The 12241-nt window shown below is 64.1% G+C and overlaps 1 protein-coding gene across 5 annotated transcripts in view; it reads right to left on the reverse strand.

Moving 5' to 3' along the window:
* The window catches only part of LOC118695254 (bone morphogenetic protein 1), a 28105-nt gene extending 16845 nt beyond the window's left edge, over positions 1-11260 (reverse strand). For 4 of the 5 annotated variants that reach the window (XM_036396715.2, XM_054517528.1, XM_054517530.1 and 1 more), the window contains exons 1-7: positions 11087-11260; positions 2453-2566; positions 2235-2381; positions 2026-2143; positions 841-1019; positions 626-731; positions 171-295 (exon numbers count right to left, since the gene is read on the reverse strand). In XM_036396715.2, the coding sequence (XP_036252608.1) occupies positions 171-295; positions 626-731; positions 841-1019; positions 2026-2143; positions 2235-2381; positions 2453-2566; positions 11087-11225 (928 nt within the window). In that variant the 5' untranslated portion in view covers positions 11226-11260. Of the gene's footprint in view, positions 1-170; positions 296-472; positions 480-601; positions 732-840; positions 1020-2025; positions 2144-2234; positions 2382-2452; positions 2567-11086 lie in introns of those variants that run through there. The other variant, XM_054517531.1, reaches the window with a different exon arrangement.
* Positions 11261-12241: the final 981 nt, after the last annotated feature.

Below are 12241 nucleotides of genomic sequence, written 5' to 3' on the forward strand. Positions count from 1 at the left end.
CCTTGAGTGCTCTTTAGGGAATCCCACAGCAGTGAGGACCCCAAAACCCCTGGAAACAGGGAATCCACCCAGCACGACGCCGCTTTGGCCAAGATTTGGGGGTGAAGCCAGGAAATCCAACCTGGGGGTGCTCCCTGAGCTGTCCGTGCCCTCAGGAGGGTGGCACTCACCTGGGCAGCGGTAGAGCTTGCGGGCCTGGGCAATGTCCCCCTTGCTGAGCCGTGTCCTCTGGCCGATGGCGGGCCGGACGCCGTTCACGTCGTATTTGGGCAGGATGGTGTCCAGGAAGATGCCCCTGGGGCAGGAAGGGGATGAGCTGGGTGGGAATCGCCGGCCCTGCGGCCTCACCACCGGGGAAGGATGCTAAAAACAGCCTGGCTGATTAAAGCAGCCTGGCTAATTAAAGCCTGCAGGCCGGTGAGTCAGCGGGGACGTGTCCTGGGGACAGCAATTCCCTGCTCTGAGAAGGGACCTGAGGGCTTTCATCCCACCCAGAACGCCAATGGGAACCTTTCTTGGAGGGAATGAACTCTGTCCACAGCTGCTAACCACCCTCAGGGGTTGGGGACACCGTGCCACTGTCCCCAGGATGTGAGGGGACACCAGGGGACAGCCCAGGCTGTACCTGGAGAAGGTGTTCCTGGCGTAGTGCATGATGCTGTCAAAGTCATAGGTCTCCCCCAGCGACTCCACCTCCTCAGGCTCCATCTTGAGGAAGTTGTATTCCTGCCCTGAGGAGCACAGCACGGGGGCACTGCCAGGGGAACCCCAACTTCGGCAGCGGGGATGAAGAAGAGGAGGAAGAGGAGGAGGAGGAGGGGGAGGAAAGCTCATCCCCACCTGGCTGGATGTTCTCCCTGATGATGGAGACGTGGTCATCCCTGTCAGGGCGCGTGTGCTCGTGCCAGAAGCCGATGACGTGGCCCAGCTCGTGCACCACGATGCCGAACTTGTCGCAGTTTTTGCCGATGGAGATGGCCTGGGGTCCCCCTCCCCGGCGGCCCACGTAGGAGCAGCACCTGCAGGGGAGCAACCAGCTGGGTCCTGGCTCTCTGCTGTGGACATCTGTCACAGACATCTTTTATGGAACATCCTTTCCTTAGGATTTTTCCTCCTGAGAAGCTGAGAGGCCTCAGGAACAAAATGTAACCAATGGTTATCTGCTGCTGTGGAATGCAACAGGTGCATCTGGGATTGGGCTCATGTGGTTGTTTCTAATTAATGGCCAATCACAGCCCAGCTAGCTCAGACTCTCTGTCCGAGCCACAAACCTTTGTTATCATTCTTTGCTATTCTATTCTTAGCCAGCCTTCTGATGAAATCCTTTCTTCTATTCTTTTAGTATAGTTTTAATGTGATATATATCATAAAATAATAAATCAGCCTTGTGAAACATGGAGTCAGATCCTCGTCCCTTCCCTCATCCTCAGACCCCGGTGAACACGGTCACAGACATCCTGGTGTTCCCCAGCCAGGAGAATCAGGTCCCAAAAAACGCTGGACATGTGGGAATCATCCCTGATACAGAACCTCAGGCATCCTGCCCATGGGAGCAACTCAAGCCTCAGCTCTGCCTGGAAACTGGGAGAGCTCAGCTGCTGGCATGGCATGGCCCAGCACGGCATGGCACAGCTGCACCAGGCCCACATCCCCTGGTTCTGCTGCCAGGGGTGCCCACCTGGAGCCATCCTCGCCCCTGCCCTGCAGCCGAGCTGCTCCATCCCCGCGCTCTGGACCCGGGCTCAGCGTTTGCGCCCACGCAGGGGCTCCCATTCCAGGGGAAATCCTCCTCCTAACCACCATCTGCTTGGCCAGGGCCGTGCCCTGACGTGTGAAGATGCTGAGCTCGTCCAAACCCCTGTTTCCTTTGGCTCCAGCCCCGCTGCAAGCCCGGGCTGGTGCCGCGCCACCGACCTCATCCCCCGGCGGTGAGCGCCGAGCTCCGGCACCTCCTGCACCCCAAACAGACGGATCCCACCCCAAAACCGAGCCCCAGAGCGGGTCCTGGAGCAGCCCCGCACGTACCCACAGGGCCGGTAGGTGAACACGATGTAGCTGTCCTCGTCGTTGCGCTCCAGGAAGGTGACACACGTGTGCTTCTCCCAGTGGCGCATGGCCTGCCGGAAGATGGCTCGCTGGCTGCCTGCGGAGGGGCGGCGGGGGTCAGCCCGGCGGGGAAACTGAGGCACGGCGGGGCCGGACAGCCCCGGGCGGGCTGGCTGGCTGGCACTCACCGCTGAAGTTGCCGCTGATCACGTAGGGGATGACCCCGTCCGGCCACACCCGCTCGGGCCGGGACGTGGCTGCGCGGCGGCTCCGGGAGCGCTGCCGGCCCCGGCGGCGCCGGGGGTGGCCGGGCCGGGGGCTGGTGGCGTTGGTGCCTGTGGGGATGGGGGGGTCAGCGGGGGCGGGAGGAGGCGGGCAGGGGGCGCTGGGGGCGGGCACGGGGTACCTGAGGAGTTGGAGGGCGGGCGGGTGATGGTGTGACGGGCCAGGTCCACCACGCGGTCCACCTGGAAGAGCTGCAGGTCCTCCTCGTCCAGGGCGATGTCACCCAGGAAGGCGGCTGGGAGGGGGACGGGAGGTGTGAACGCTCCTTTGTGGATCCCAAATCCCATCGGGTGCCTCCCCCCAGCCCCTCCACACCTGGCAAGCCCCTTCCTACCCCTCCTCCTCCTCCTCTCTCTCTCTTTCAGCTGAGCGTGGTACTGGCCGGGCTCCCCCCACTCCCCAGCAGCTGGAGCCAGCCCCACTCTCACATCTGGATCGCATAAAACCCATCCATCACTTTTTAGAGTTTCTATTATTATTTTGTGTTGCAAAACTGCCTTTTCCCCCCCGCCGACTTTTGTTGGCTTTAGGACCCCCTTCCTGCCCGGCTCTTGCCCCCCAGCCCTGAGCGAGCTCCGAGAGCCCCAGGATGCTCCAAGCAGCGACCTCTGAGTCATCTGCGAGCACTGAGCGGAGCCATCTGGGCCGGGAAGCTCCCGCTGTGCCCAGAGCCCGCAGGAGCGGGGCCGCCGTCTGCCGGGACCCCCCTCCTCCAGCAGCATCACGGGGCTGGAGGACACAACCCTGCTCATAACCCTTCCTCCTCCTCCTCCTCCTCCTCCTCTCTGCCGTCCATTCGGCGGCCCCTCCCCGGGGACACCGGGGCTGGCTGAGGTCAGGCCGCGGCTCCGGAGGTGGGGTGGGGGCTCCTCACCGGTTTTGGGGGTACCTGGGGAGAGCAGAGGGTGCCTGGAACCCCCTGGCCTCGGGCAGCGCTGTATTGGGGTGGCCGGAGCAGCTCAGGGGAGGAGGGCGAGCGGAGCCAAGGTCGCGCTCCAGGCAGTTTGCAAATGGCTCCCTAAAGAGCCACTAATTTAGGAAGGCGAGGCGGGACAATTAGGATAACCCTGAGAGGTCCAGAGAGCCGGCCCGGGGTGAGAGGAGCTGCCGTGGGATCAGAGGAGCAGACTGGATCCCATCCCTTTCCACGGCCCCAGCCCAAACCTCGCTGCACTGGCGGCCTGGAGCGCTTTGGGGTGAATCGGCCGCGTTTTGGGGCTGTCCCCAGCACTGACCGCGGGGTGAATCCCATCGGGGGAGGCTCCGGGGTGGAGAGCAGACCTGTGGCAACGCCGAGGGAAGAGCAAACAAGCCGGGGCCGGCACCTCCCCTGGCAGCGACCTGCGGCTGGCACGGCCAGGCTGCAATTTGAGGGCAGAGCAGAGGCAGGAGCCGGCCCCGGCCTCCCCACACCCTCCCGGGGCCGGGAGAGACGTGTCCGAACGGGCAGCGCGGGGGAGGACCGGGGCCGGGGAGCAGGACGAGCATCCCTTGCCAAGAGCTGCATGGAAAGACAAGGGAAAGTAAGCTCGCTTACAGCCCAGCAAGCGCCGGCGGAGCCAAGTGATATAGAAACCATATGTGAGGGATTTGGGAGCCGTGAGAGAGCCGGGCAGGCCGGCCCGGGGATGTGGGGCTGCTTTTGCCGCGGGTTTGAGGCAGCTGAGCTCCCCCAGAACTCCCCAGGGTACGGGGGGTGGCTCCCGGGGGTGCCCCCGCAGCGATCCCTGCACGGACACGTCGGGGCCAAGCCCAGAGTGCCGGGTTGAGAAATTCCAGGTTGGTTCGGGCTCCGGTCACGTCCTCCTCCCACTCTCTCCCTGTGCACCCGTGGAATGAGGTGACACGTGGGTGTTTTGGGAGGGGGGGGGGGTCTCTGCTCGCCAAAAGCCCCCAGACACCGTTAAACTCCCCGAGGGGCTTCCCTGGGGACAGTGCCACGCTGCTGCCACTTGTTGGTGTGGGAGAGGTGGAGGGGACACCCTGCAAGCCAAGGGGACCCTCTGCAAACAAAGGGGACCCCCTGGAAGTGAGGGAGACCCTCTGCAAACTCGAGGGTCTCTTGGCAGGAGTGATCCCAGCCCAGCTTGGAACAGGAGGAAGCACCCCCCGAGGGGTCACAGCCCCTGCAGCACATCCCCTCACCCAACCAGGGGACACAGGGACCAAACAGGTCCCCAGCCATCCCTGGACGTGTCCTGGTGTCCCTGAGCTGCTCCCAGCCTGGGACACCGCAGGCTGAGCCACAGGGGCTGCTCAGTCACAGAGGCCCTGAGGGCAAGGAGGAAACACCCCCCGAGGGGTCACAGCCCCTGCAGGACATCCCCTCACCCCGCCGGGGCTCGGAGCCCGAGAGACCCCAAACAGGGGACACAGATCCCCCCCGGAGCTACCCTGGTGTCCCCGAGCTGCTCCCAGCCGGGGACACCGCGGGCTGAGCCGCAGGAGCTGCTCTCTGCTCAGCCACAGAGGCCCCGGGGGCAAGGTCCGAGCGCGGCGGTGCCAGCAGGGGTGGGGGATGCGGTGCCAGCGATGCCAGCGGTGCCAGCGGGGAGGGGGGCGCGGTGCCAGCTCCAAGGGCAGGCGTGGGGCGCGGAGCAGTCGGGAGTGACGGAGGGGAGAGGGGATGGATGATCCCAGCTCCATCCCGGCCGCCCCCCAGAGCACAGCCGGCACTTCGGGAGCTCTGCCCCCGCCCCCCGCAGGCGGAGATAGCTCAGCCCTCCTCTGTTGTTTGACTTTTTGTGCTGTGTTTTCTTTCGGGTTCTCGGAACGCTGACGTAACCCCGGGGCTGAAGCTTTAGACAAACAAGGTTTTTCATTCGGACCAGGGCCAAAGCCCCTCAGCAGCCCATCCTGATCCCGCAGGCACCTCCTGATCCTCCTGGGTCCCTCTGCTCCCTGCCCGGGATGCAGGAGCTCAGCATCCCCCTGGGCAAGGTGAGCAGTGCAGGGGCAGCCACGGGCCTGACCTCTCTGGTGTCACTGGGAGATTGGGATGAGCCTGACCTCGGGCCCCACCAAGGCTGGGAGCTCTGGTGCAGGAGAAATGGGATGAAACAGGCGCTGGGAAGGGGCCGGGGCATGAATGAGGTGTTCTGGGAGCCGGGAAAAGCAACCAGAGCCGAGGGGAAGCCTTGGCAGATCAACAGCACAGGATCACATTGCAGGGCAGCCTGGGGCAGAGGAGGCTCTGGGCCTGGTGCAGGGCAAGGAGGGACCCCCATCCCTGCCAGGATCTCACCAGAGATCCTCATGTGGGTCTCACCAGGCCTCGAAGGACATTGAGGAGGGACCCTCATCCCTGCCAGGATCCCACCAGAGATCCTCATGTGGGTCTCACCAGGCCTCGAAGGACATTGAGGAGGGACCCTCATCCCTGCCAAGATCCCACAAATGGAGGGAAAAATCCTCATCTTCTTGTGGGTCTCACCAGGCCTTGAAGGCACTGGGCAGGAGGGACCCCCATGCCTGGGAAGATCCCAGCAGAGGGTGGCAAAGATCCTCATATGGGTCTCAAAGGACACTGGGCAGGAGGGACCCTCATCCCTGCCAAGATCCCACCAAAGGGTGGCAAAGATCCTCATTCTCATGTAGGTGTCACCAGCTATTGAAGGACACTGAGCAGGGGGGACCCTCATCCCTGTGAAGGTCCCACCCAAGATCCTCATGCAGGTCTCAGCAGCCCTCGAAGGCACTGGGCAGGATGGACCCTCACCCTTGTGCAGCTGGAAGGTTCCTGAGCAGGAGGGACAGGAGGGATCCTCATCCCTGTGTGGGTGCCAGGGACCCTCTAAGGCAGCATCAGCCCAGCCCAGCGTTCCCTCAGCAGCTCCATCCCAATCATCCCAAACCCTGTGCGAGTCCCGAGCATCCCTCGCTGTGCGGGCAGCGTTTGGGCTGTGGAAGGAAGCAGGGATCGAACCTCTCTGCCCCAGCCGGGACCGGGATGGAAGCGAGATCTCCAATAGGTGCGTCCCGGGCTGTAAAGCCACGGAGCCACCGGAGCAGCGTCCCACTGGCTCTCGGAGCCCTTAAATATGTGAGGAATGCTCCTCGCACCGCCCCTCGCCCCCGCACGCCGGCCCAGCTGCGCGGCCAAACACGCCGGGGCCGCGGCCCGGCCAGAGGGGACCCCTCGGCTCTGCGGGGTCCCCCCAGCCCTGGGTGGGAGAGGGGGAGAGGTGTGGAAGGATTCGGAGCATCCCGGGGTTTTGGGGCTGGGGGGAGCAGCCGGGTCCCTGCAGGGAGAGCCCCGGGGCAGAGGGAGGGGAGCAGCGCCTCTCCTGCCCCCCGGGACACACGGAGGGGACGCGGCCCCTCTCCCGCCCCCCGGTAGCTCTCAGCCCCTCTCCCGGTGCCCCTCGCCGGCGGCGGGACAGAGGGAGCCGCCAGCCTGTAAACGCCGGCCCGAGGAGTATTTGCTTTCCCAGAGCACCTTCCGAGCAGCGGGGCAGGCACAAAGCAGGAATTCAAGGCTGGGAGGCCAGGCTGGGAGCCAGGCCAGATCACGGCCCCTGTGCAGGCTTGGGGAAACTGAGGCACGGGGGGGATAGAAGCACTCAGCACCAGCCAAGAGCTCAGATATCCCTCAATGCCATCCCCCACCTCCTGCTTCCTGCCTGGAGCATCCTTATCCCAGCTGGTGGCTTCGGGATGCCCAGGGCTGTGGGCACGGCACAGAAGCTCCAGCACAACATCCACGCTGGAGGGATGATCCCAATCCCGAATTCCCTCCGGTGCAAGGCGCATCCTCCCTCCGCCAACGCTTCCCTGAGCACCCGCGGCCAAATTCCCTCCCCAGCCCTGGGCAGCGGCGTTCAGGCTCCAACCAAGCCCTTTGCTGCCCCGGGCCATGAAAAGAGCACCAATAAACATCCCGGGCAGCAAACGAATTCCAGGGGCAGGAAACTTCCGTCGGGGGCAGGCTGGGAGTGGGAGGGATGATTGGAGCACTCCAGGGGAGCCTTTTCCTTCTGCTGCTCTTCCGTGACAGCAAAAGGAGGAAAGAGCCTCGTCCAGGGCTCGGCGTGGAGGATGCCAAGGCTGAGGCACGCCGGAGCCCGGGATGGAAGGAGCTGTGTGCAGGGAGTGAGGTCTCCCCTCATCCCCTCTGCAGCCGGGTCACCGAGGAAAACACAACCCGGGCCAAGAGCAGCAGTCCCTGTGAAAGGGAGAGCTGCTGCAAAGGAAAATATTTGGGAATTGCACTGCCAAGGGGATGTCGGGGGGGGTTGTTGTCACATTGGAGAGGAGCCTGGTGGCAGCAGGGACAGGGAATGGAGACGGGGACAGGCCCTGACAGCCAACCCCACACATGAGGCTCTCCTGTCGCTGTCCCTGTCCCTGCCAAAAGGGCTCCCAGACCTCTGGGCATCCTCCCAGGGGCTCTGGCTGTAAACATCCCCCCTGTTGTGCTTCCTGTCCTCACAACGCCCCCTCCCAGCACACCTTAACCCCTTCCCGAGGGGTTAACCCCGTCCCTTCCCTGCTCCTGGCTCCCTGACAAACCCTTGGGGTGTTCCACTGTCTTCCCACATGCATGGAGCTCGGTTTGCCACGCCAAGTTTGCCACTCTGAGTTTGCCACTCAAGTTTGTCACTCCAACTTTGCCATGCCAAGTGTGCCACGCCAAATTTGCTACTCCAAGTTTGTCACTCAAGTTTGGCACATCAAGTTTGACATGCCAAATTTGCCACTCGAGTTTGCCATACCAAGTTTGCCACTCAAGTTTGCCATGCCAATTTTGCCATGCCCAGTTTGCTATTCCAAGTTTGCCACACCAAGTTTGCCATGCTAAGTTTGCCACTCAAGTTTGCCACTCAAGTTTGCCATGCCAATTTTTCCACTCCAAGTTTGCCCTGTCAAATTTGCCATTCCAACTTTGCCACTCAAGTTTCCCACTCCAACTTTGCCACTCCAACTTTGCCACTCAAGTTTTCCACTCAAGTTTACTATGCCAAGTTTGCCACTCCAAATGTGCCCGCAGTGACCTCCTGCAGCCCCTGGCCAGGTGATGAGCAGGACCTCCTCTTCCCACGGCTCATTGGGATGCACTGGGATCCTTTTTCTCTCCAGAGACCTCCAAGAATCCTCAGCACAGCCACAGGCAAGCCGGAGGACGCGTTATTGCCCGGAAAACTCCCTTCCCGGGGAGAAATTTCGGGGAAAGCCCACGGCGATCCGTTCTCCCTCCTCTCCCCGCATCCCCTCCCGGCCGCTTTGTTCTCCCCGGCTCTCCCCGGGGCCGCCCCATCCTTGCCGCCCATGTGTTTCCCAGCCCGGATAAAGCCTCAGGAAGCGCCGTCTCCCCCCTGGGCACGACCCGCCGGCGTGAATCAGCAGCCGAGGCGTTTCCCAGGAGCCGGGGAAGGGAGGGCAGCGAGCAGCGAGCCCCCGGCCCCGCCGTGGCACCCCGGGCCCCCGCCGGAGGATGCCGCCGCGCCGAACGGGTGATTACACAAAGATAAAGCAGATCCCGCGATCGGCCTGAGATTTTCCAAGGTTTTGCCGAGCCCTGAACCGCAGGCCTCCCGCCGGCCCCGGGCTCCGCGGGTGGATTTTTACCCGGCATGATGAATAAGTGACATATAACGGCTGGAAAATATTTTTGGGCAGCTTGACAAGTGTGACTGCAACCAGTAGCCTGGGCTGGCTACGCCTGGAAAGTGTAATCTAGGTGAAATCCCGGCGGCTGGAGAACTCCAGGCACGGCTGGGAAGCTCCCACAGCCGGCAAGGGGGGCTCAGACTCCCCAGCCCCGTCCGTCTGTCCCGCGGTTGTGCCACGCAGGTGATGCTGAGCTCCCCGTGGGAGTTTGGGAGAGGAGATCCCCCCCAAACCCCCACTTTGGGGGGGCTGTGTGAGCCCCCAAGGGCTCTGCACCCCCGTGGGTGACAGGAACACTGGACAGGGGGGTTTCAGCCCCCCAGTGTAGCCAAGCACCCCAAAGTGTGGATGTGGAGCTGAGTTGGGGTACAAGATGGGCTCGATCGCATCCCCCCGGTGCCGGGGGCACCCAAGGGGTCTCGGATGCCACCCCCAAAGTGCTCAGACAGCCCCGGGTGGGCGGGATGAGCCCCACCGAGCCCCGGGGCCGCTGTCCCCGCGCAGCTGGGGGCGCTGGGAGCTCTTCCAGCCCTTCCAGCCCTTCCAGCGCCTTTCCCAACCGGAGATCCGACCCGGATCTGACCCGGCGGCCGCTCCCGGGCACCGAGACCTGACCGGGTGAAGGGAAACCGGGGCCACGGCCGGTTCCTTCCTCCCTGACCGCCCGGGGGTTGCTCCAAGGGCTGCACCTCCCGGCGCTTTCCCGTTTTGGCATCCTTGGAAGCGACGCGGCGGCACGGGAGGCTCTTCCCCTTCCGCTGGCACCGCTGCAGACGGGTGGCATCACCGGGGTGGCATCACCGGGGTGGCCGGCGAGCCGCGGGCAGCCGGTGGCCTCAGGATACCTCTGGCATGAGGAACACAAATCCCTCTCCCGGTGTTTTCCCTCCCCGCAGCCGCGGCGGTGGCAAAATTTTGGTGTTTCTGGCGCTGCCCGGAGCTCGGGGAGGGGTCTCAACACCCCAAAATTGAACCAAGCCCTCGCATGGGATGCCAGGGGGGGGTCAGGAGGATGCCAGGGGGTTCTGGCTCCCCGGAAAATGGAATTTCATCATCTCGGTCCTGTGGAGCCAAACGAGGGTGAATCCCCGGCTCGCTCCATGCGTGGCAGGGCCTGATCCCCCCCCCATCCCCCCGTCCCCCACCCCCGGCTCCTGTAATGAAATTAATCCCATTGGGATCTCATAAAGGCAGGACGGGAATGGGAAGGGGGCAACAGCCGGCCCGGGAGGCGAGGGGGGGGTCTCGGGGTGCACGGGAGGGGGGCGAGGAGGGGACAGCGGGGAAGCCTCGTCCCCGGCGCTCAGCTGGAGGAAGCGGGAGCGGGGGGAAGGCTCCAGCCGGCTCTGCCCGGACGGTTTTGCAAGCCTTGCTGTTTCAGCCCGGGAGGGCAGGAAGGGAAGGATTTTTGGCCAGAAAAAAGCCCTCGTGTAGACAGAGTTATATCAACAGCCGCCTTGCAGCGCAGACAATGCCAGTACAGAGAAACGTGATCCCCCGCCAGACCCCGGCCCTCGCAGCAGCCTCAGCCCTGCACGGCCCTCCCGTGCCTCAGTTTCCCCCCTCCCCAAATCCTTCCATCCCCTTTAGCTCGCCCTGGGAGACGAGGATTTGCCCCCGCAGGACCCAGTTTGTTCCCAGCCCTTCCAAAACCTGGGGAGCAGCTCCGAACCCCCTGTCCCGGCACGGAGGGACCCCAGCCCGCGGTGGCACCTCCCGGGTGTCCCGGGGGGGGACGAGCTTTGGCTGCGGGCTGGGGGAGAGGGGGAAAGCCAAGGGCTGCAGAGCGTGGGCTCGGGGCTGGGGGTGCTGGCGTGGGATGCAGAGGGGGGCTGCGATGGGGGGCTGGGGGCTCCCCGCCGCCTTTGACAGCTGCCGGTGCAGCCGGGAGCGGGCAGGGAAAGCGGGGCGCGGGGCCAGCCCCCCCCGCTCCTCACCCTAAGTACAACCAGCTGCACCCCGGAGCGGGACCCGCTGCTCCCCCCGTCCCCCCGAGCCCGCCCGGCCGGGACTGCCCGGGCCCGGCGCTGCGGAGCCCCGAAGTGCGTGCGGGGCACGGTCCCGGTCCCCCGCGCTCACTCCCGCAGCCGCGGCCCCCGCGCTCCCCTTTGTCCGCCCGCCCGGCCGCGCATCCCCCCGCTCCTACCGGCTTTGCAGGGGTCCTTGTAGTCCAGGGGTTCCTCGTCCTCCTCCTCTTCCTCCAGCACGTAGGAATAGTCCGGAAAGCGCAGGGCCCGGGCCAGGAGCAGGCAGAGGAGCAGCCCGCAGCTCCGCAGCCCGGCCATGGCTCCGGCCGGCGTTTTTTTTTTCCTCTCTTCCCTCTTTCCTTCCCTTCTTCGCTTTTTTTTTTTTTTTTTTTTTTTTTTTTTTTCCCTCGCTCTCTCTCCCTTCTTCTTCTTCTTCTTCTTTTTTTTTTTTTTTTTTTTTTTTTAGGGAAATGAGATCTGGCGGGGGCGGGTTCAAGCGCGGAGCTCGGCCCCTGCAGCCCCGGGCGCAGGGCTCGGAGCGGGGCCAGCGCCGGGGGGGGCGGAGGCGACGGGGACCTGGCCCGCAGCCCCCGCTCCTGCCCCTCCGCAGCCCCCGCGCCGGGGCTGCCCCGTCCCGTCCCGTCCTGCACCCCCCGGGTCCCGTTTCGTATCCCCCGGTACCGATCGTGCTCTCTCCGGGACCATAACCCCGGTACCGATCCCGGTCTCCCCCGGTCCCGTTCCATTTCCCTGGTACCGACCCTGGTCTGCCCCGGTCCTGTTCCGTTTTCCCCAGTCCCGATCCCGGTCTCCCCCGGTCCTGTTCCGTTTTCCCCAGTCCCGATCCCGGTCTCTCCCGGTCCTGTTTCATTTTCCCCCGTACGGATCCCGGTCTCTCCCGGTCCTGTTTCATTTTCCCCCATACCGATCCCGGTCTCCCCCGGTACCGATCCTGGTCTCTCCCGGTCCTGTTCCGTTTTCCCGGTACCGATCCCAGTCTCCCTCAGTCCCATCCCATATCCCCAGTACCAATCCCGGTCTCCCCCGGTCCCGTCCCATATCCCGATACCAATCCTGCTCTCCCCTGGTTCCGTTTTCCCCGGTACTGACCCGGTCTCTCCCTGCCCTGTTCTGTTTCCCCAGTACCAATCCCGGTCTCTCTCGGTCCTGCTCCATTTTCCCCGGTACCGATCCTGGTCTCCCCTGGTCCCATCCCATATCCGCAGCCCCGTTCCATATCCTGGTACCAATCCCTGTCTCCCCCAGCCCTGTTCCGTTTTCCCGGTACTGATCCTGCTATCCCCTGATCCCATTCCATTTTCCTTGGTACTGAT

The sequence above is a fragment of the Molothrus ater genome, chromosome 28 (genome assembly GCF_012460135.2).
Source record: "Molothrus ater isolate BHLD 08-10-18 breed brown headed cowbird chromosome 28, BPBGC_Mater_1.1, whole genome shotgun sequence".
Lineage (NCBI taxonomy): Eukaryota > Metazoa > Chordata > Aves > Passeriformes > Icteridae > Molothrus > Molothrus ater.